The sequence below is a fragment of the Trachurus trachurus genome (assembly GCF_905171665.1).
Source record: "Trachurus trachurus genome assembly, chromosome: 24".
NCBI classification, from domain to species: Eukaryota; Metazoa; Chordata; class Actinopteri; order Carangiformes; family Carangidae; genus Trachurus; species Trachurus trachurus.
Window position 1 is genome coordinate 24,647,139 of NC_139910.1, and position 23,557 is coordinate 24,670,695.

General features: G+C 42.2%; 2 protein-coding genes across 5 annotated transcripts in view; both read right to left on the minus strand.

Moving 5' to 3' along the window:
• Positions 1–11,463, minus strand: part of ccdc85cb (coiled-coil domain containing 85C, b) — a 49,172-nt gene extending 37,709 nt beyond the window's left edge. For all 4 annotated transcript variants that reach the window (XM_084000773.1, XM_084000771.1, XM_084000772.1 and 1 more), the window contains exon 1: positions 9,939–11,463. In XM_084000773.1, the coding sequence (XP_083856899.1) occupies positions 9,939–10,653 (715 nt within the window). In that variant the 5' untranslated portion in view covers positions 10,654–11,463. The remainder of the gene's footprint in view (positions 1–9,938) is intronic.
• A 678-nt stretch (positions 11,464–12,141) lies between these two features.
• On the minus strand, positions 12,142–16,469 carry LOC311007236 (cholesterol 24-hydroxylase-like). The gene is made up of 15 exons (XM_084000347.1): positions 16,159–16,469; positions 15,959–16,036; positions 15,778–15,859; positions 15,494–15,567; positions 15,213–15,299; positions 14,871–15,009; positions 14,621–14,731; positions 14,373–14,535; positions 13,875–13,940; positions 13,604–13,676; positions 13,435–13,519; positions 13,129–13,239; positions 12,912–13,000; positions 12,735–12,801; positions 12,142–12,652 (listed from the first exon to the last, which is right to left on the minus strand). The coding sequence occupies exons 1-15, from the start codon at positions 16,305–16,307 to the stop codon at positions 12,512–12,514; spliced, it is 1,515 nt and encodes a 504-aa protein (XP_083856473.1). The 5' UTR covers positions 16,308–16,469; the 3' UTR covers positions 12,142–12,511.
• Positions 16,470–23,557: the final 7,088 nt, after the last annotated feature.

A 23,557-nucleotide genomic window follows, 5' to 3' on the forward strand; every position in this document is an offset into this window, starting at 1 on the left:
CCAACTCTTCTGATATTTCAGAGACAGAGAGGAAACTACTCTCCACCGTCTTTGTAACACTGTGTGGATAACAATAGGCCACACTGACAGATGGGCACAGTTGCATTAGTGTGAGGCATTAATGGAGAAGAAGGAGGAGCAGCGCTGGAATGCCTGAAAGTCTGTAACCTCATCCACTGTGAGAAGAATTCAAAATACAACTCGCATGTTCCCCACTTGGCTAATTCTTTACATATTTAGCAAACTAAGAAAAGTGTCCCATTTCTCCATTCATAGACTTCATGCAAAAGTTCCAACTACTGCTCCTTTCCAGGCCTGAAGTAACAAAAAATGAGTTGAGGTAAATGTCCGTGTCGGGGCCCATCCCAAACCAAAACAGAAACATGTTTTCCCAATGTACAAAGCTCCGTCTTGGCACTTAAAACCCAGGCTGCAAGAGGAAATTAGCCTGCAGAACAGTGGAGCAAGGTTACCTGAAACCATCCCAAAAAACTTCCTGAGAATGGAGCAACAGCATCGAGACTGTACAATTCATTCCAGATGCTTCGGTCGACCGTCAAAGCTTCACATAATCTCATCCATCTCGAGGGCCTGCTGCCAGATTCTGGGTTTTTTTTTTCAGGCGTTCCAGTTACGTAAAAGTTACAATTACGCCTGTGAAGCCGTTAATCAAGTGTTTCGATATTTGTTTATTGTAACAGCGCAGCAGATTTTCTGTCAGTCAGCTAAATCGTTTGCACAAATTCCTTAGACATGGACAAGGGACATGTCGTCCAACTTGAAAACTAATGAGTCGTTCCATTTGGGATCTACCAAAAAAAAAAGTGGCCCCACGGACACATCTGGAGCACCCAAGCGAGAGCAAAGACAATCTGTAACTGTTAGGCTACTCCACAAGTTGGGAGTTCGGTGACAGCATTATTTAAATGCAAGAAAGGTGAAGACATCTGCTGACTCCAGTCTCCAATGTCACAGCAACTAAAAGCAAAGAGCTGACAGGCAGAAAACCCAGATGAACACCTTGTTCCTCCCAGGCCTCGAAAGGAGCTGATGAAGAGGTGTTCTGTTGAGGAGTTGCTGACTTTTGGCAACCTGGGACCATTCCACTGTCGAAGGTCACAAGGTGTGATGCATAGACAAAACCGAAGTGCTGATAGTGAATTTATGGAGCGGCCCCAGATGGGTTTTTGTAACTGGACCCAGTTACTCTTTTGAATCCCCCTCCTGTGTCTGTCCTTTGCATCTTATTCAGCTGTTTAGATCTCATCCCATCTGATATACTGCACAGATCAATAAAGGTCTTGCCAGAGGTGCAGTACCTCTCAATAAGATTAACTTTAGTCAGTTAAGGACTCGCTGACGATGGGGAAGAGAACAAGAATGGGGTGTGCCTTTGCCAGAACCTTACATGCTGCAGGCAAGCTACATTACAGAATTCTATGTCTACTGTATGTATCTATGTATCTATGTATCTATGTATCTATCTATCTCAAGGTATATTAGAATCCGTAACATCATCTGTCAGTCTACTCTGTCAGATTAAGAAGAGCCAGGAAACACAATACCAAGGTTCTTATCTTTTGAAAGTTGTTACAGTTAATCAAATGATTAAAGTGACTACAAGGACTTTTCGGAAAGCGAAGTGGCGAGCCGACCACTAAATAATAACATCAAAATAACTATAAAGACAAAGCGATATATTTATCGAAAATGGACCCATTAACAAATGTGGTAGATTCATCCACATTAATATGATACTCTTTTATAGTCAAAAGCAAACTTCTCGGGGTATTTTTAAGTGTAATGTGAAAGTGGCTACAGGGTAGTGATGAAACAACAGAGTGTAATCACTGAATTACCTGTGATTCTCACCTTTATGGATGAGTTTGTGGCTTTTGTGTATTCGTTTTGGATAAATGGCACACCGTTACTCTCAGCAGCTCTTATTTGCATACAGTTACAGCAAGCAAATGGTTTTTAGGAATAAATAAAATGCTACTTGAGCAGCAGCAAATAGCTAATGGACAAAGTTAGGACCTAACTTGTGAACAGAGAAGAACAAGAAACACTGTGATCACAAACAGACCTATAGCTATGGGAAAATACAATTTTCTTTAAAAATAAAGAAAAAGTTAATATTTTGTTTTTAAAACAAATCCTGCCTACCCCAGCTGTAAGGGGCAGATATTTTTCTTTAGGAGCTGATGGAATACAAAATAAGGCTGAAAAAAAGTACTAGCTATATTTGTTAAGTAGACAAAAACACAGTTCCAAATGAATGCTGATGTTGCTTTGTATCTGCTGGATGTGTAAATAGCCACTGCTTACACAACAACAACAACTTTGTAACAGGTTTATGCCTTTGTTTAACTGCCCCAAGTGGAAGTTAACAATTAGTATACACTGCTAATCAAGCAAATCAAGAGGTTAACCACAAAAACAAGAAGCTAGTGACAACTTGTTGACAAAGGTGCCAGGCCTTAAAAATGTCCAGTATGATGATCTGCTTCTTAAAATAACCCATTGTCTTGTCAACTTTTCAAATCTGAAAGTAAAGCTGATTACAAGAAGATAAGTAAAAATCTGTATGTAACTCCGGCCACACCCTGTTTGTTTCTAATGAGTGAGTTACTTTTCAACAGCAAACACACACACACAATGCACACACGCACACACACAGAAGTGACCTCGCTGTAGCCAGCATCATTCTGTACGGGTCAACCAGCATGGAGGCCGGCCATGCCCAAACCTATCCCCATCCCCCTATCCTTTACTTCCCTCCGCTTCAGTAACTCTGAGGCCAAGCATGGGCGCCGTCCACTCGCCCCACTGATCATTGCTGTTGCCTAGGCAACTGAGCAACCCAGCCCCTCCAGCAGCCCACTGCCCATTGAAGAGAAAAGAAGGACATCCACTTCTATCAGTACAGACGAGGAGAGACACAGGAAGCGCAAAAGGCCTACATGTGTGTAAAAGGACGTACATTATTTTCTACATGTGATACAGTAACCCTGGTGACCACACAGATGTAACAGCAGGTGCAACTTGTTGAGAAACTGATCTTTAAAAAAAAAAAAAAAAGACACTGTGTTTGTTCTTACACCGAGTCTGTCTGTGCACACAAGACCAGCGCTGGCTCAATAACCCCATTCTGTCTGCTGAGTGTTGTGCTGATGGGAACGAAAGGACAGCGGATCAGAACGCAGGTTCACAGGAATCAAGAGAGAGATGGATGCAGATGGATGGTGAGGGGGAGACTGAAGAAGTGGAGCCTGTCAAGTGAGGAAAGACCGGAAAGGTGGAAGTTCAAAAAAGGGACCTATAGAGACACACTTTTTTAGGTTTGGACCATATGTTTAAAGGGATAGTATACATGATTATTACATAGCGTGGTGAATGTGCGGGTCACAACTTCTCCACAAGAGAGTTTTGGCGGATTGTGAATTTAATGAGGGACGGGGAACCTGTACCACTCACCTCCATTGTGTTCGCTGAGCAGCTCACATCTCTGCCCCGCAGATCTCAAAACAACATGCACCGATAATTAAAGGTAATGAACCTACTCCTATGACTATAGGGAATATGGCAATAGGCAAATTTGCCAAAATGTTGAACTATCCCTTTAAGTTTTCACACAAACACCTGGCAACACATACGTGCAGGTGAGTAAACGTGCAATTTTCAGCAAATACAATTGTGGAGGAGCTTCTTGCAAAGAAGACGGTCTATTTGGGTATATATTGGTTTGGTGAAGCACCACAAACAACAATTTTCGGACATTTACAAATACACCATCCTACCACTGGTACCACTGAGACCAGAGAACCTCTCACCTGGATGATGGATCACCATCCCCCTAAAAAACCAACCGGTGACGGAACCAGCCAACCATCAGTATAGCTGATACATTACATTCATGCAATCACCCGACCCTGACATACTTTCATTTTCCATCTTCCTGTTTCTCTTTGCCGACTCAATCCTGCTGTGTCACTAAGAGCACAGAGACCCACTTCCTCTTTTGTTTATCCAGGAATGTGGGACATCCTGACAGGCTGGCTTTTCATCGACAGCACACAGCTGAGAGTCCCCTTCCCGTGACTATTTCTCTTCTATATACGTACGCGTTTGTTTCCATTCCATTATCAGCGCTATAAGCCCACGCCCCGGCCCAACTCCAGCAGGGTGCTGGGAGATGCAATTCAAACAAACACCACTCTCAAAGTGCACCTGATGCAACTCAGTCACTGTGGAAAATTAATTTCAGAACATTAAAATTTCAACACCACCAGAGGAGGTTCATGAAAGAGCATTTATAGTGACTAGTTTGGCGCCTTTGGGAGTAATTTGCAAACTACAAAACATAAAAAGAAATGACATGTCAGCAATTCTTTTCAGAACAGTAGTTTTTAAATAGAGCAACCACTTCTACATGTTTTAACATGACCTAATACGATCCTAATAATGTCGCGTGTTAGTGTTAGAGCTGTACTTTCAGTTGCGTCGCCAAGAGCAGTTGTTATTCTTTGTTGAGAAGTTTTGATTACAGGAACACACCATGGAGGAGCCGCCCTTTCCAAGGAAGGTACAAATGCCACAAGGTCTAAGAGGTTCAAGGAATCGAGTCAGCATCTTGGAGCACAGAGTGTGGACAAACAGGATATCAGCGACAGAAAACATCCTATTCCTGCTAAGACTGCCTTTCATAGCCTCGCAGACATGCCACACAATGACTTGAAACCACAGCCGAGAGGAAAACACCATTGTGTTGTTGATCCTCCAGTTTCCTTTGAAACTAGAAAGGGGCTCACACAGAGAACCACTGAGGCTGACTTTGACTAGCTGGCGGTGATTGATTGATATTTATTTAAGAGAAAAACAAAAGGAGATACTGAAACCCTGACTCTTTCTTTGAAAAAAATAAAAGCACGGATAAAGATTTTTGCAATAAACAAAGTAAAAGAGGAACTTTGATTCTTCCTCATAGAAAGTGACCTCAAGAGGTCTTTGAATTCAAAACTGTACTCTAGAGAGAGAGCTACACGTATGATCTGTGCTTTTTACACCTGCTGACAATCCACCTGAGAGGAAGACGACCAAGCGCTTCTGTTGCACATGAATGCAGAATATTAGGGCGCTGACTAATTTGTGTAACTATGATGAAATGCACACAGGCTGGCTGCAAACTGGGAGGGCTGGTTCTTCAGTTTCATTGTGAGATTTCAGGTCATGTCACTCCCCAAGGGGAAAAGAAAAAGAAACTTAAGAGAGACACAGTAGTGAGACAGAGAGTAGAGTTTCTAAACCAGAGAGAGGAAGAGTTCACACTCACTGTTCCACCTCATATATTAAGACTCACACACACATAAAGGCCAGGTGATAAAGACCCTAGTTTAACCATGCAATTTCAACACCTCGCAGCGAGTTAATTAGGACTAATTTGAACATAATTTGAGGCAAAGCGGGAAGGTTTACAAGGTGACTCAGCACTGACTACACAGGGACGCTTACTTAACAGATGTAGGAGGCCAGTGCGAGCCAGTCTCCATTAATCTGAGACAACATCGAAAACAAGATTCACATTGATGCATTGTAATGAAATTCATAATCTCTGGTGAATCACTAACCGAGCTGACCGGTTTCTGAGAGCCACAGGCATCTCTAGACTGAGTCAATGAAGTCTTAACACTATCACCTCCGCGTCTCTAATCTAACAGTTGATGCTTAGCTTGGCCACATTTTAACAACCTGTACACTATACCTGCCGGGACCTGCTGGTGCTTTGTTACGTACCCCGCCCTGCCATCGTTCTGTTCATTTATGAAAATGAGAAAAAACTGCCCCTGGCCAACAAGCATTGGAGCTGCCAGTCCCCATCGGGCAAACTGTTGGTAAAAAAGATGTACTGAGCAAACTGGTCCTCTTTTATGGAGCAGTTCATATTCCACGTGAGTAACACAGCTACTTTTCTGCAACAGATTCCTTCATTTTGGCTTTCTCATTGGATAGCACTGTCCAGCTGGCTTGCTACTTGGTCAGAGTTTATGGGAAATAAAACACCACTGCACTGTGAAAGGTGCTAAAACACTATCCCACCCTGTCTAATGCTATGTGGTTCCCAACCTTTTTTGGCTTGTGATCCCATTTTGACATCACAAATTTCTGGCGACCTCGCGTCCATCATTCAAGATGCGCCAGCTGCATTTGCATGTTGAACTCAATTTATATTCAAGAAAGTAAAAGTATAGAATACAGTTGTTTAAGATTATGTGTCGTGTTTTAATCACAATTTTAAAAGAACGATAATTGGTTAAAATAATATTTTTATCAGTAATTTCTTTTAATCAATTACTAGACATTTCAGGCGACCCCATTTGAATTTCAGGTGACTCCACGTGGGGTCCCGACCCCAAGGTTGAAAAACACTGCTATAGGGTGTCAAATTGAAAAAAAATAGTAGCAAAATACACTGATGTCAGCCTCGGTCTTTTTCTCCGCCCAAGACTGAGAAACCTTGCCCTCTGTGATTTAGAGTCATTTCATCTGCCGAGTTAACAATATTGTCCCTTTAAAGCTCTTTGCCAGCTAAGAGGCCTGAGGGAGTGTTGAAAGGTTTGTTAAAAGTCAACAAGCATTATTGCAGAGAGGCTCTTTATCAGTTCATCTGGACAATGTCAGAGCAGCACTTTTCTGTCTCGCTTGGCCACTTTGTCTTAATCTCATAAAGCTACACTCAGTCTGTGTGGCATTATGTGTGTGTGTGTGTGTGTGGGGGGTGGGGGGGGGGGGTTAATGCAGGTTCTCTATGACAGCATCATATTTCAGTTAGTCTTTGACTGGAATTGGGTTGCAGACCACCTATAGTGAATGCAGTCGCTGAGAGGTCTGGAAATAGAAGTCACTATAATAGGTCACAGCATCACAGTGGTAGTCTGCTCAGCGTAGAGCCCCCGCTCCACTGTCTTTTTATTTCTTCAGGGTAAAAGCCTTCAACCTCCTCACACATAACGGTACACTCCTAGTCCAAGTAAACATGCATACACACACACACACACACACACACACACACACACACACACGTACACACACACACACACACACACACAGCTTGGATCCCCAAAGGAATTGGAGGGGTTGGGGGCGGGGGTTTGTCAGGCGTGTCAACGCACAAGAAATTCAATTAAGCAGACAGCAGGATGCCTCCGAAACGCAGCCTCCTTTGAGCTCAATGTGCCTTCCAACAGACCCCCGCCACTCCTCCACCCCCCCAAGCTTCCCAGCCAACCCCTTTCAGCCATTCAGCCACTCCCCCAACATCGCCAGGATCCATTGAGGGCCCTTTGCTGGGCTCCCTTTCATACACTTCCCTCACAGTGCCTCACTCGCTTCTAAAGAAATGGAGATGCATCGGCCAAACAGATTTAAATAAATAAAAAAATAAGTAAAAATTGACTAAAGTGGTAAGAAACTCGAGCCTCTAGCTCAAACAGGTTGGTTTTACTCTCGGGACACTAAAGTTTGTTTCATCCTGCTCCTTCTATTCCATCTGTGTGTGTCTGGCACCCAGACAGATGCTGTTCATTTAGCACTTGAGCGGCAATCCTCGAGCTTGTCTCCTAAATGCCCGGGGGAGCCACTGGCATTTGGACAGCATTAAATAAAGCCACTCTGCAAGACCTCACACCGCGACCGGACCTGACCCCGCAACATGGTCGCTTCACTCAGATTTCAAGAAGGCAAAGGAGGAAATCTGTGCTGGACAGTGGGGCCGTGGTCTTATAGCTGGCCCTGTGGAAGCTATAGCTTCACAGCTTGGAAAATGATTTATTAATAGAAGTGATGAAACACTTGTTTGATCTCACTGCTCCTGGGTTCAGACATCCAACTTGTGAAACAGTAGATTTCAGATTGTTTTGTTGTTTTTATCAACCGGCATCTTAGGCAATGTTAATAATAGTTATGTTCTCTTTCTGCATGGAGTTGTTAGTAATTGTCTCAGCTTTATTTAGGACAAGATAGCATCAATCTCATTACCAATGCGTTTGGTTTGAACAATAAAATAATGAAAACCACCTCCCAAGTGAGGGGGGGGCTTTCCCATGCTAGTGTGTTATTGTGTATCTCTGCATCATTGTCAGTGATGAACACACTCAGCCAGAGCCTCAGGGGCACCCAATGTCACACACACACATCTCATGAAACAACACAGCAGCTTATAGAGGTGCTAGGCCACCACAGACACAATATTGATGTTACATAATAAGAGCCAAATGCCGCCAAAAAATGTGAGTGTTATCATGAGTGTGCACATGTGTGTGTGTGTGTGTGTGTTTCTGGATTAAGGGCTCCCTTGACTCTCTCTCTCATGCATGCCTCCATCCTTTTGTATTTGTTACCTTCACAGCGCACAATTCCAGGAATGACCGATGGATAACATGTGACCCTACGTGATCTGATTTGAAGCAGCTTGTTGTGAGCTCCTGCATGCTGCTGCCTCCCTGTCCTTATAAATCAGGGTACTTCTTTTTTTTTTTTTTTTTTGGTCCATGAAACCGTTCATTTCCCACGCCAAACAGATCATGGCGAGTTATCGGTCCATGTGCTAGCTAAACGAGGCTTAGTGTCCTCCTGTTCCATCACGGGCGTTTTCATCCCAGCTTGCAGCTCTCAGCCGTGTATTTAGGCCTCATAACAGGGACACTGATTTCTGGTCCCACGCCATGCATTTTCAAACGGGCCATGAGCAGACACAAGTGCTCTTCCACATCCAAGGACAACAATGATAATCAGCAAACGAGCCACACAAAAAACGAGCCACACAAAAAATCTATTTCCCCCCCCCCTTAAAAGCTATTAAGATAAGTCCTCTTCCTTGAGGACCACGAGTGCACTGACCTAAATCAGTGCAAAATTCAAATGATAGGGTAGCGTGGGACTGAAAAGGCCACTTAAGGATGATGTGTCAGCATGTGTGTGTGTGTGTCCAATCAAGACTTTACAGTAAGGTTAAGCCAAGACCCCCGCCCCCCCTCCCCTTAGCACCATGTTAATCCTTCATGGAGATTTTGATCAGCATATGTTGTCAATGCCATCACACTCATATGGTCACCATGCACCACAGCCTGACTGTATTACTGTACCTATGAGCAATGAAACCAAGGAGATGAATATTGATGTTGGTCATACAACCAGGGTTCCTACACATTTACTTTTTCCAGACCCTAATTTCCAGACTTCGCGGTAATTACTCATCTAATTAGGCTACTCAAATGTGACATTTGAGTAATTATATGTGTATAATCTAAGTAAATTATGCAATGCATCATTTGTTTTCATTATTCTGAATTTTTATGCCATTATGTCACCAAATAATTTCCAGGGGTTTGTAGCAAAATAACTGAGCCAATGTGAAGTTCACCTGAGTATTATATTATTTCCATATAGCCTAATAGTTTCCATTTTCCATAGCCTACTTTTCCAGATCTGGAAATGTATAAAATCAAATTCCATACTGTCCCATACTTTCCATACTTGTGTAGGAACCCTGTACAACAGGTTCAATCAGCCTACACAGAAATGTTTAGAAAAAGTAAATAGTTTAATGTGACTTAGGAGGCAGCAACTAAATCAGGGGTGGCATGAAATCACCCACATTGGCCCACGTGATTTATTAAAGACACACAAAGTTGAAAATATAAAAGAAATAGGGTGCAATGATCCATGCTTTTATAACAGACCCAGCCTAATTGGATTGGATTGGATATGTGTCTTGTGGTGCCCTTAAGTCTATGTGCTGTTTATGACAGCAGGTGTGTGTGTGTGTGTGTGTGTGTGTGTGTGTGTGTGTGTGTGTGTGTGTGTGTGTGTGTGTGTGTGTGTGTGTGTGTGTGTGTGTGTGTGTGTGTGTGTGTGTGTTCACAGGTGGAGGCTATACTCACCATTAAGTCCATTTGGGATGCTCCTGTGATGGTGCGGTGCTGACAGGTCGTCCATGGACCTCCTCATGGTGGGGCCCAGTTTACTGTTCTCTGAGCTCTTGTGTATGTGGTTGTGGTTGTGGTGGTCGGGGCTCCCAGCGCTCCCCGTGCTGGACGTGCTACTCCCGTCCCCGACATCCCTGACGGTGCCGGTGCCCCCGTTCAGGTTGGTCAAACTGGACTGACTGTCTATGGAGCTCCTGGAGCCGGCTCCGTTCCTCTCCTCGTCCAGCATGAGGATGATCTCCTTCAGCTCAGAGTTCTCCCTCAGCACGGTCTCCTGGTTGGCCTCCAGCTCCTTCAGCTTCATCATGTAGGCGCCCACCTCCTTCCACATGGCGCTGGCGGTGTGGCGGCCGAAGCGCTGCCACTCCCGGGACAGCTTCTTGCCCTTCTGTCGGTCGTCGTCCAGGAAGCAGCAGAGCTCCCGCAGCTCGTGGTTGTCGTCCTGCAGCTTCTGGTTGATCTCCTTCAGGTTCCGGATCTCGTGCAGGTGCACCTGCAGCCTCCGGTTGATGTCTTTCATCATGTTCCCATGCTCGATCATCAAGTTCATCTTCTCACCGTCAACCTTTCTTAATCTCCTGACCAGCTCCTCTTTGCTGCTCCTCAGCATCTCCTCGTCCGTCAGCTGGCTCAGGTCATCCTTCTGTCCCTCGGACGGATTTTTAGCCATGATCTGTCTTTTAGGCTGCGAGTCTCAGTTCGTTCAAAAAGAAAGACGTGCTTCAGATCAACTATCAAAACTCATCTAACCAACCCTCAGTTGTGGAATCGTGTTAAAAAATGAACACATGGTCCAAAATAGCTATCACCGTGCGCTCTGGTTGTTTCAACAGGCCGATAATGAAAAAGGGAAAATATTAATATGATGCTATGGCAACCCCGAGCACGAACTGAATGCCCTCACTAATCTTTAAAGGAAAATCCTTTGTGAATCAGAGGGAACAACAGATGCCATTCACATTCCGTCAGCAACCAAAACAAAAAACAAAAAAAAACACAAGATTTAACAATGATTACCAGTGATTTTCAATCAATCAATCAGGTCCTAGTCCTGGTCCCGTCAGCACAACAACACGCCGTGTCCCGTCGCACCGTGCACCGTCTCCGCTGGACATCGCTCCATTCAAACGATCGACGGGGGGGGAAACGGAAAAACGCAACAAATTGAAATCTTGGTCGTGATTTAACGTGAATATCGCGATCGGTCGAGTACACGCGACTCCTCTGCTCTTGCAAAAAAAAAAAGAAAAAGAAAAAAAACAAACACTTTTTTTCTGTTTACCGGAGGTGTCCCTCTTGAACGCGTTTCACCGTCAGCACTAGCGCTCCTCGGATATTAAGCCTCTTTCACCGAGGTGGGTCGGCGGTGGACGGAAGGATTCAAGCCCTTTCCAACCTCAGTCTGCTCGGAATTAGCTGCGGACCCCCCTCCCTCTCCTCCTCCTCCTCCTTGTCCAAACACTCGGGTTTGAAATCATTCAAGAGGATTTGGGCCAAGACGGCCAATCAAGACGTGGGAGAGGAGTGGGCAGCAGGTAGATGAAAAGTGCGCTGGAGCCTCATAAGGCTCAGGCTCAGCCCTCTTAAAGGAACAGTGAGACGAGTTCAGCTCCGAGAAAACCAATAATATTCCTTCAGATGGGCTAAATCACAACAGAGCAGGAGGACTCACAATATTAGAAAATGAATTAAACATTATTTTACTTAACTTAGAGTTTAGATGTCAGGCTTTAGTTTGTAAATGTTGGTCACAGGTTTTTCTTTGGAAATCTGTGAGCATAAAAAGCTGCGTTGTGTAACTGCCCTAACAACAGTTTCAAAAATCTAAAAAGCTTTAAATCCCCATATATTAATATCATCATCCTATTACAACCCCCGATTCGCCATTTAAGACTCTTATGCTATTACATGAAATGATAACAATCTCCTGAAACGAGCGGTGATTCTGCCACAACTAACAGGTGCTTTGAGGTTTCTTTGCAAGCTCACAGCGCCCTCTTGTGTACAAAGTGGGCAACGCCCCCAAAACACACAAGGCTGAGTGGGTACAAAAACTAAGCATAAAATAATATCAGTGTTTCAAGCACTTAATGTGATCGACATTATATACATTAGTAAAAAAAAAAAAAAAAAAAAAGGAGCGAAACAACTGTTTAATTTTTCAGTGGTCTCTTTATTTGAGTAAGCATGATTCAGTATTTTATGTTAAGAGCAGTTACTGAACTATAATGTCAGCTCATGCAGATTTAAGTGCTTATGATACTGTTACCCAAAAAGGGACAATTGCTTAGATATAACAACATTCATGATATTTCCAAGTATTAATATAATCATTCATTGTACATATAAACAACATTGTATTTGTAAATGATTTTTAAAAATTAGCCTAACCGTAAAAGTAATAAACCAAGCTGGCAGCAATCAAGACTGTTATTCAGTGGATAGTCCGGTTCATCTACAGACCCAGTCGCTCCACAAGGACTATTACGTTTCTTCTCATATTGTGACGCTGTGGCTATTTATTTCTTCTAATTCCTATGTCTGACAGTGCATATCACTCCACTCTTTGGCCTGAGTGTGGCATTATCCAGGATGTCAAAGGTCTGTCCGGGGACAAGTGTGAAATCAAACCTCTGGAGCAGCTTGGCCATCACCACTTTAGCCTCCATCTGAAAACACATGCAGTGTGTTTATGTGTGCCGTAAGCGTTTGTGTTGATAATCTGTGACCGACTTTCTTGCCATCACTCACCTGAGCGAAGTTCTGTCCCAGGCACGAGCGTGGGCCGAGGGCAAAGGGGTAGTAGCAGTAATAAGGCCTTGTTACACAGATAAGATAAAACTTTGATTAATGTAGAGCACTTGTTGCTTTGATCTGCTCCAAGTGACCGACACAGAAAAATAAAACGTGTCTCTGGATGCAACTTACTTGGTAACGTCAGGGTGAAATCTGTCTGGATCAAATGTCAGCGGGTCCTTGAAGAATCTGTCCATCCTCCCAGTCACATAAGAGCTGAACTGAAGTTTTGAACATTTTAACAGGAAGATGTTTTTTGTGTGATAGTTTTGTTGCGTTTTATGTATATAATGCAGAAATACTGGACACACACTTTCAGCTTCAGAGGTACAAAAATGTGAACACTCACAATACAGTTGAATCCTGCAGGTATGTGGATACCGTTTATGACCATGTCTTCAAATATATCACGAGATGTGCCTGGAGCTGTCGGGTAAATCCTCAGAGTCTCTTTCAACACCTGGGGTGAGGTTAGAGAATGACAGGCACATCTTAGGTCAACTGCTTGAAAAATAATGGATACCCACTGCACATTTTAGAGAGGTGGAAGGCTAAACTCCTCATTAAAAGGACTTATGAGGTGAACTAAGAGAGCACGAATAAATTAACTACTAATGAAACGCTAAAACATTCCTCCCAACTTCATGGCATATACCTGGGACAGGTAGGTCAGTTGGCCCAGGTTGTCATAGCTTATTTCCTGTTTCATCCCAATGACATCATCCACCTCTTTCTTCACCCTAACAAACAAAATACAGTTAAACATCGACATCATTCAGCAGATATATTATCAAGCTGTCTTCCCCTGCATTGTTAGCTCTTACTTCGCCAGTATATCAGGATGTCTTCCCAGTTCCATGATGCAAAATGCAAGCTGATTGGCTGTTGTTTCTTGACCTAGAGTGTTAAAAACTGTGTCAAAAAACAACTATGCTGCCAGGACAAGTTGTATGGGTTCTGCACCAATGTCAATACACTTGAATTACATTTATACTATTGAAATCTGGGTTCAACTTTTTGGGGTGTCTTTTATGTTATTAGCCATATTTATTTTATAAAATTGTATTTTACAAAGCAGAAATAACACAGACTCACCTGCAATGAAGAATGTCACAAAATTGTCCAACATGAACTCTTCATCTTCTTTAGTCATGCTTTCCTCTGAAGTAACAAGAAAGTAGAGTGAGCATGTAAACCAAAACTTGACTGATCTCCTTTAATGACAGATGCAGAGCACACCACATGTGCATACATACACTCTAAAAGATACAGGTGTCTACATTTCTTATCTATGCATACATATACTGTATAAAGTTGAAAATGTGTGTATTGAAATGATAACGCTTGTATACTGTATACAAGATAAAGCGTTATCATTTCAATACATATATTGATAGAATAGCATACTAAAGACATTAAAAAATACATATGCATTTTTTAATGTCTTTAGTATGCTATTCTCAAAACTCAATACATGTCAAATCTATGCTAGCTTTTACCCTGTTGTTTTTAATTATCATAACCCTGTTCCAGAACAGAAATATAAAAAAAAATGTAAAAAAATTAATCAAAGTTAACTTTGGGGATGTTAACCTTTGTTCGCAGTTTTAATGATCTGCGTGAGAATATCCTTGGGAACGTCATCTCCGTTCTGCATGGCAGTCTTCCGTTCATGGATCCACTGTGCTCCAGTTGTGCGCAGCAGGCGGCACGCTTCCCTCACTTCATTAACAAACTGTTTGTTTTTTGGCTTGAACTGCAAATACAAGATATTAAGATGTCTGGCAGTATTAGAGATTTACATTATGTGAACTCCACACAAACTAGCAGTAAAGTCATACCTGAAAAAAGATGTCTCGGATGTAATACACCATTCCCTTGAGACATGTCTCAATGGCTTTAGGGAAAGGTGAGGTATTTCCCAGCACGTCTACATCCACACCAAAGGCAACCTGAGGGGGAAGAAACAAACAAACATACATTCAGTTACAACATGGTTTGATGAATCTTTGTGCTAAGCTTGCACTTTCTTTACATTCGAGAAAAACTTGAGTTTGGGATACTGTACTGGATCAGACGCAGACACACTACCTTGGCAATAACATCAAGGGTAAGACAGTTGAATAGGTGGAGCATGCTGGCTTCTGCTTTGCTATCAGCAAGATCTGAAAGTTTACTCATCAGGTTCTCTGCTCTCTCATTGAATGTGCCCATTAGACCTCTCAAATACCTGAAAGCAATGATAGTTTTAGGCAGTGGAATAGTATAAGACATAGGCTACCTGCAAAGCTCCCCAGACATTTACTAACCAGGCAATGTTGCGCAAAAGAAACAAAGAAACAGTTAGCCGCTGTTAACAGGACCTACAATTATTGTAAAAAAAAAAACACATATTGGGCAAATTCCCCATTCTGCGATAGGTAAATAACTCACAAGCTGCTGAACGCAGGGTCCATGATCCGGCGCTGTTTGTACCACAGCTCATGGTCCTGTGCTGTTACTAAGCCATTACCAAGGAACCTTGCAGAGAGGCATGAACACAACACTTTCAAAATGGTAGAAACATATTGTAAAAGATTTGACATCACACCAGTGATCCATATAGATGCTGTATCTTACTCGATAATGTCAGTTCAGGAGTTCAAGATATTGAGAGTATCACAAAATACACTGTATCTGTATCCCTTAGATAGGCTACTTATCTGACAAATTACCTTTGACCAAATAGGTTGAAGAGTTTCTTGTATACCATTCTATCTTTGGGGTACTTTGGGGACATCAGGATTTCCTGTACGTGTTATTAGGGGGGACATCGGAAGACAAAGATTTATTATCAGGAAATATGGTTTTACAAGGAAAAAAAAAAAAAGACAAGTTGTTGGTTTTTTTGAGTGGGTGGCTGCCATTTCTGTGAAATCTGTGCACTTTCACACTGTTTATTGCGCAAACTTATGTAACTCATAGTTACACAAGTGTATAGGCTAGGTGTAACGTTTACCTTGGTCGCTTCTGGACAGGTGACACAGACTGTAACGTAATTGAGAATATTTAACCTGTAAACAGGCCCATAGGTCTCTGCCCTGTAATGACAATTTAGTGAGATTTGCACGTAAATACATCCACATTTGTGCAGACAGACTACAGAAACAGTAGCCTATATGGGTAAAACTCGTTCTTACCATTCCAGAAGCTTGTCTTGTATAAGCTGGTCATTTTTCATTACCCTCAAAAAAGTCGGTGAATGTCCGAGGAGGAAACTGCGAGGACAAAATCAGAGGTCAGGTGGTCTCGGTGTATTTAACGTTAGCTAAGGCTAAGCGACAAGAAAAGAAGTATTGTTAGCATTAGCATAACCCGAACAGTGTCCCACTTATCTTACCTGTCTCTTGGTGGCCCAGGTATGTGGTCATATTTCATATGCATGTGTTTCACATACACGCAATAGCCAAGAAATGCAATGAACATCAGAAAGAGCAGAAACATCAGCCCCTGAGCGGTCCAGCTCAAGAGGAGATGAAAAACTGCCATTTCGTTACGACTGATCCGCGAGCTAGTGGACCGGGTAGGCTACTGGTCAACGGTGAAGTGTTGTACAACAACGTGTGTCGGACGTTTAATGGTCGTTAACCTGTATCAGGAACATTTCCGCATTTTTATCAGATTTCTTCCTTCTTAGAGCCACTTGTTAAAGTGTGCGTGCGTGTCTGGCTCCATAGCTCAGTGGTTAGAGCACTGGTCTTGTAAACCAGGGGTCGCGAGTTCGATCCTCGCTGGGGCCTGCGTTGTGATAGCTTTTCTCTTTCTGTAACTGCTGTTCAGTTTCAGTTTCATTCTTTACTGTGAATGGAATCTTACACACTCTCTCACACATACACTATAGCTATAGTCCCCCGAAATGTCTGTGTGTAGTGTACTGACCCTACAGAGAATGTATGAGCATCACTGTCACGTCAGCTCATCAGGCTGGCCCCCAAACTGGCTAACATGTGGTTGTAGGCAGGAAACCCTCCAAAACGTCTCAACCAAAAAATTGCAACACCTTGAGGACACATTATAACACCTGCAGAATGGAACATTTTCTATTGCAGTGTCACATCATTGGCAAAACAAAGTATGCTACGAGGGGAAAACACCATAAAATGTATTAAAGGTTACTGTTTTAATCATTATAACCAGAAATTATATTTTTATGTTTGAAATGTAGGCGTAACCAGATTTTTGCCAGTAATACCCCTTTTTTAAGAAAAAAAAAAAAGAATGTGTGTCTGTTGAAATATAGGTGGCCTAATGTGCACTGGCCCTAACTCACATCTGTGAGTTTTACATAAAATCTGTGATGTCTGTATGTCCTAAACCTGGGTCTGAATCATTCAGCTTTGCATTGAAATCCATATAGTTACACAAACATCAAGACCTCTGTCTATTGTCTCAGCTAGGCCTATAAGGTCCCCAAAAACCAAGCTACTTTTTTAAAAGCAGAATAAAGCCTGTGTCATCTGTCCGCTGTAAGACCTAGTAAACGTTGGCTCATGATAACCGTGGCACAGAGGTGAGTTAGAGTTTTCACAACTTTAGAAAGTTTGAACCAAAGTCTACTGGCCTCAACTCCGAGTTCATCCCTCACCAATCAGTTTCAGCCCAGAGAGGCAAGGGAATTCCTCCATGACTGAAAATAGGATCAATATTGGCAAACGGAGCGTGGAACTACGTAGTTAGATGCACTTCACACATCATATCACAGCTGCTTTCACCCTCTCATGGTTGATTCAATTACACTCATCTCCAGGAGCACTGGGATAACAGGGTAATTGTCTGAGTCAACACAGAATAGGTTTGATAAGGAGATGCATTCAGGAGTGATAGGCTAACTGATGCAGATGGACATTGTGAATCAAACACGCACTTTATGCTTGCTCGTGTAAATATATCGGCCGATCATTAAACGCATCCTGCGTTGCCAAAAAGGGCTAAAAGGCTGTGTGACAAAGCGAGCGTGAAAGGCACAAAATCTGATTTAGACTCCATGTTGTTGCTTTAGCTCTCATTAACCAATCGCTCCTGATGCACCCTCTCCTCAATTCCAGATGCATTGGTCTGTAGCATCCTATTTGTGGGGAGAAATATGGTGATCTATATGATTAAAAGATATTTCAGGATATCTGATCTGACTGCTTTTTTTTTAGCTGATTTAGGTCTGCAAATGTGAGCACAGCTTTTATAGCAATGACGCAACACTGCTGTCATTTTAACGGATGAAAAAGGAGGCTCTTGTTAAACATGCACATACTTAACATCCTTTAGTCTGACATGACATGAGGCAATGAACAGCATACCAATCTGAGCAGCAGTGGTGATATACACACACTTTAGGATTATTGTTATATGGTAAACCAAGCTTCTAATGAGTCCAAGTGTGTATGGTGAGAATTGGTGTTCATGTTGCTGTATTTCTGGTTTCATCTTTATTCATCCCTGCAGATCATCGGATGACAAACTTAGCAAATAATAAATGGGTAAAAACATTTCATTGATGAATTACTTTAGTTTCAGTAATTTAGTTTCTTTGAGTTACTGAGGCAAAGAAAGAAAAACTGAATTTATACATTTCATTTTCTATTTGCTATATTGAATATATTTGATTCAATTAGACGAAATGTTTGCTGTGAAAGGTGATAATTCATTCCTCCTTTCTTCATAGAACAAGCAATAAATACATTAATAATCAATATAATGGTAGGATCAGCCCATAGTGAGAGTTGTAGCCCTCAGCATCCCTGGGCTCTTTTATTTATGGTCTTAATTTAAGATTTTAAATGCAACAACTTGAAAACTGCAGATAACTTTTTCAAACATATTAAGGGATAATAAATTCTACCACGTTTCTGGAGTATGGCCTAATGTTATTCTGAATAAGTTGTTAAAGTTTCAGGCTGAGTAGCAGGAGTTGTATTTTTTTATGTGCAATGACCTTTTTTATACAGTCTATGACAAATAGAGAGGGTTGCGTTAAAGCCTGTGTATTTAGTCATATTGACCAGCAGGGGGCGGTCTTTATCAGCATCCTCTAATTTCCACAACTCTCCCATCTCTCTCTTCTCCTGCAGAACATGCACTGGAGGCTCATTAGGCAAAAGTGGTCGATTGTGATGTTTCCCGGTGTGAAAGCGTGCCTGTAGCACAATTCACTGAGACTGTGTTTGTTTTCCACCATACCTGCAGAAACAAGATCTCACATTCTGATCTGAGGCATGCAGGGCAGCTCACCTGACCTGCAATACCACTTTCCTCCTACTTGTTTACTATGATCCAGCCATTTCTATCACTAGGGCCACTTCATACCTGTACATATTGTTCGCAATAACCTCCAAGCTTGTCTGCATTCTTATCTTAAAAAGAACGTGCAATCATATTTTTGGTCCAGGGTCTTGGCTCTGTGTAAACGCTGGAGGCTAGGGGCTGTTTGATGTTGTTATGGCTGGCTGTCTGCCGCCTCAGTACTACTGGATCTGCAGGGCCCTCTCATGTCCAAAGGTATTGTGTTGGCTGCTCTTTTGATTATATTATCAACAGAGAGAGAGAGGGAGAGGGAGAAAATTAAGACTCCCACTGGACATGAGTAAACAAACAAAAGTTTGTAGAGTCTGGTTCATCCAAAGAATGTGAGTTATTCAGACTTCTCTGAGGATATTGATGTCCAGTGTTGGGATTATCATGCGGAATATTGTTCTTGCTTGATAAAACAATTTGCCTGTCCTTGGTTTGCAAGATTGAGAACCATGAAAAATATAAAGGAGGAAAGGACAGCTTGACACTAGACATTGTAAAAAAAAATGAGGTTGATGTTGGATGGACATGGATTATATTTCTGTTGGAACTGAGAAATCAATGCACCTCTTAGATTGATTACAACAACTGACCTTTCCATTTGCAGTTTTTGCCCAGCAGCCTACTTTGGTTCATTAACAAGTAATATGAACCTTCACAAAGAAGCCAGTCTTACTTTCTCACCACTTTTCACATGCAGATGGTGAAATTAGGGCAACAACAAAAAACAAAAGTTTTATTCCTGCTCTAACTCCTGGGTTTTCTAACAATCTCATGGGTGGAGGCTCCATTTTGAGATTAGTCTTGTTGATCATCTCAGAACAAGGCCTTCCTCTGTGTCAGGCTGGTCAAGGAATGGGATAAGTCAAACTCCAGATAATCCATTAGATCCTAAGATCCACTGGCATTCATATAAGTCCTGTAGGTAGAGCAGCTGAAGCACGTACGTTTTTGTGAGCATTAATACTGTGCTTGTTTCAGTGACGGCTGGTTTTCATGCACTGCTATGGGCCCTTTGTGTGAACGTGGGGTTGCCCCCATCGCAAGTCGTCCACAGGGAGAGGGAGGATGGGGGACGAGACAGCGTGTAACGGGAGCAGCGAGGGACTTGAAGGGCCATGCTGTTTGCAGGTTGACCAGCCGCAGTACACCCAGAGGAAATCTCATGTTCCTGCCAGCCTACAAAAGTAAACAGATCTGTAACCACCGAGCACTGGCATGAGGCCTGGGCCACCAGCGCTATAACTAAAGGAATGAATCACATCACACACACGTTCACTGGCTAACGTGTAGGTGCATGGTGAAGCAGGGGCTCAGGGCCGTGCATGGCAAATCAAATCTTTTCACATTTTGAGTGTGTAATGATTGACGCAAGTTCGAAAACACCACATTGACTTTTGGCGAGTTTGAGCTTCTGTATAACCACAGCGCACTCCCTAAGTGACGTTGATGAACATGCCCTCCGCGAGCTGTGAAGTGTATTCACCCAGGTTTTTCAAAACGCATCCGCCTGGAAACTCTTGCTTCATTCAATATTTCAGATAACATCTTTTAGCCACAGAGTTTTGAAACCTCCTCTCTCTTTTATGTTCCTTTTTTCCTCCCTCTTCTGTTTTCCCTCTCTCGGCTTTCTCCTCTGTCTACACATCTGCGGTTATTTATCTGTTATTCTGCGGCAGCAATGTGGTCAACATGTGTCTGGCTACCCTCCACCCAGCACTCATCTGTAGTCAACATAGGAAATCACTGAAGGACCATAGTAAACCTACCAAGCTCCTTATCGTTCATAACACAGTGTATACATAACGAAGGGATGGATTTCTATCTCCATAACATTAGTACATCCTCTGCTAATTGTGTCCCATTTCTGACCTAATGTTCAATCAGAAAAGGCATATAGCCATTGTTTTTCCTCTCTCTCTCTTCTCATGGGTCAACAAGAGCAGAAGTGAAGGATAGACACCATGACCTACTGGAATTAGAGTATCTCAGAGGAGTATTTGGATTGCCTAAGCCTATGGATTTGCATTACCCTGACCTTTGAACTTTTAATCTCAGTGTTATTTAATCCTCTAGAAAGAGTATAGCCTTAGACAAAATGATTGTAGAAATAGATCAACCTAGAAACCCCGGCGGTGTAGATGGATGACAGTGATGGTGGTTGTTAAAGCATACAGGAGCTTAAAAGGTTAAAGTTGTGGTACAGCATGGCTATTTTTTCTAACGGGTCAAGTGGGAAATCTTGATTTTGATTTGGCCTTTTCTAGAACTTGAATTGAAAGGCCGCTCCATCCATCCTGCTCTTTGGACAGACTTAAAACTTTGAGCCCAAAACCACTACTGAAAATTATATTCATGAAAACCGTGACTCACCACCAGAGGACTTCCCACAAGCACATTTGTAAATCCCGAAGCACACATGGCTTAAAAAGGCTGCGGTCGATTGTTTAGAGGCCGGACACAAAATGTTAGTATGACTTTTGACTTGTAGATGTGAATTGAACTTATAAAGAAAACCAAAGCTAGACTGAGAACACACAGACGATAAAATAGAGTAAACTGAGGAAACGTTTGATGCCTTTGGTTCAAACAGCAAATGCACCCACTGCTAACGAACAGGCTAAACAACTCATTCGTGAGAGCTAATTGAACCCTGTAACGACACAAGGAAAAAGGTAACACGGAAGAATAATTAGGGTCTTGTGCCCATTACTTCTCATCAAGGCAAACACTAACACACAAAACCACAACCTATTATGCACAGGTTATGAAACAGTTCAGCATTTAGGCTGAAGCTACCACAAGCACCTTGATGGACAAGTCACTCAGCACTTAATAAAGGGACTTTTGATGGTCGTGGAAGTAATTAAAGGAATAATTTGACCAATTAGAATATATTTGTTTGCTTTTACTCAAAGTTGAATTTAGTAAGACTGATTGCACTTTTTTGTCCACGCAAATATAAATCTGTTCCCAGCAGCCAGTTAGCTTAGCCTAGCACAAAGACTGGAAATGAGGAAATGGCGTGTCTCGCTTCATTTGATGGTAACAGTATCCAGAGAGTCCTCCCCACATTATGACTGATTAAACAAACGTGTTAATTAGTGAGCTTTAAAGGTGCTGGTCGGCAGATTCTGATACCTTTGGACCGAGTCGGGCTAGCTGTTTACCTGCTGAGTCTTAGTTGATTGTAGTTAAAAAGACATGGTGATCCAAATATTATGAACTGCAGAAAAGGCTCAACTATCCCTTTAATATAAAACTCTTCTGTGCTGATGTCCTGACATGGGGAAGTCTCAGCCATTTGGTGTCTATGAAAGAGGAAACTGTATGGCCTGTATCTATTGGCTGCCTTAATGCTGCGAACACTGTACCTGCCTTGTTGGAAAAGAAAGGTGCAGAAAAGTTTGGTCAGTCAATAACGAGTACAACTACTCGGTTGTTTTTGAGGAATTTCGCTCAACAGTACTATGCTATGCTTGGCTCTGCTACACGATATCTAGCCTACAGCGCGCAGGGGGGGGAAAAAACGACACATATAAAAAGTCAGATGATGAATGCAAGTCTTTATATATATATTTCATCAGCATAATTGCAACAACATTTTCATAGAGCACTGCAGTACAACATAAAATGAAACACACACTTAATGTTGCTGTATGAAGTGATATGAGGCAAGTGGTTTCCCTTTTGATAATGGGTGCCTTCATTTTTCAGTCCGATTAGTGCACCATGTTGAGTATAGTCATTTCAAAGCTTCAACAAACTTAAAAAAAGAGAACAGACAAATAAATACTGTACAACACCATATATGTAATACTAGATTCAGAAATCACAAAAAGATCATGCTTTTCTCAACAGAACAATTGATATACGCACTTTCATAGAACAATGCAGCATCTCTGGCGAGTTTCCCTTCACAATTACACTATCATCAACAAATGGCAAACATGAGTATTTGATATATCATTTGTGTGTGTATGCGTGTGTGTGTATACATATATATCGCATATATATACACACATATACATACTTTAAATAAAGTGCCTTCCTTTAAAATCGGTGATTCCAAAATGTAAATGCACGTCTGCATATACATATGTGGAAGCAGAATTCCTGAAAAAAAGGTTTGGAGCGAACATCCATAAAATCAGACTGGATAGAAAGGGCCATTCCTGGTAGGTCTAAGATTACTACCACTACACAACTACTGCTAAAATGCTAAGACATTAGCCTCATCAATCCTTTGTAGTATAGGCTACCTAATGGTGGCTAAAAGACTGACTGCCTCTCAGGGATGTTTATTTGAGCAGGAATATCCTTTCTATCCAATCAAGTTCTGTACATAAACCCAAAGACCCTAAGCCAACAGCTTAAACAGCAATGACATCTCTGCATCGATTCGATTGTAAGGGTTCCCAATACTTTCAGAAACTGCTCAAAGCATTATCTCT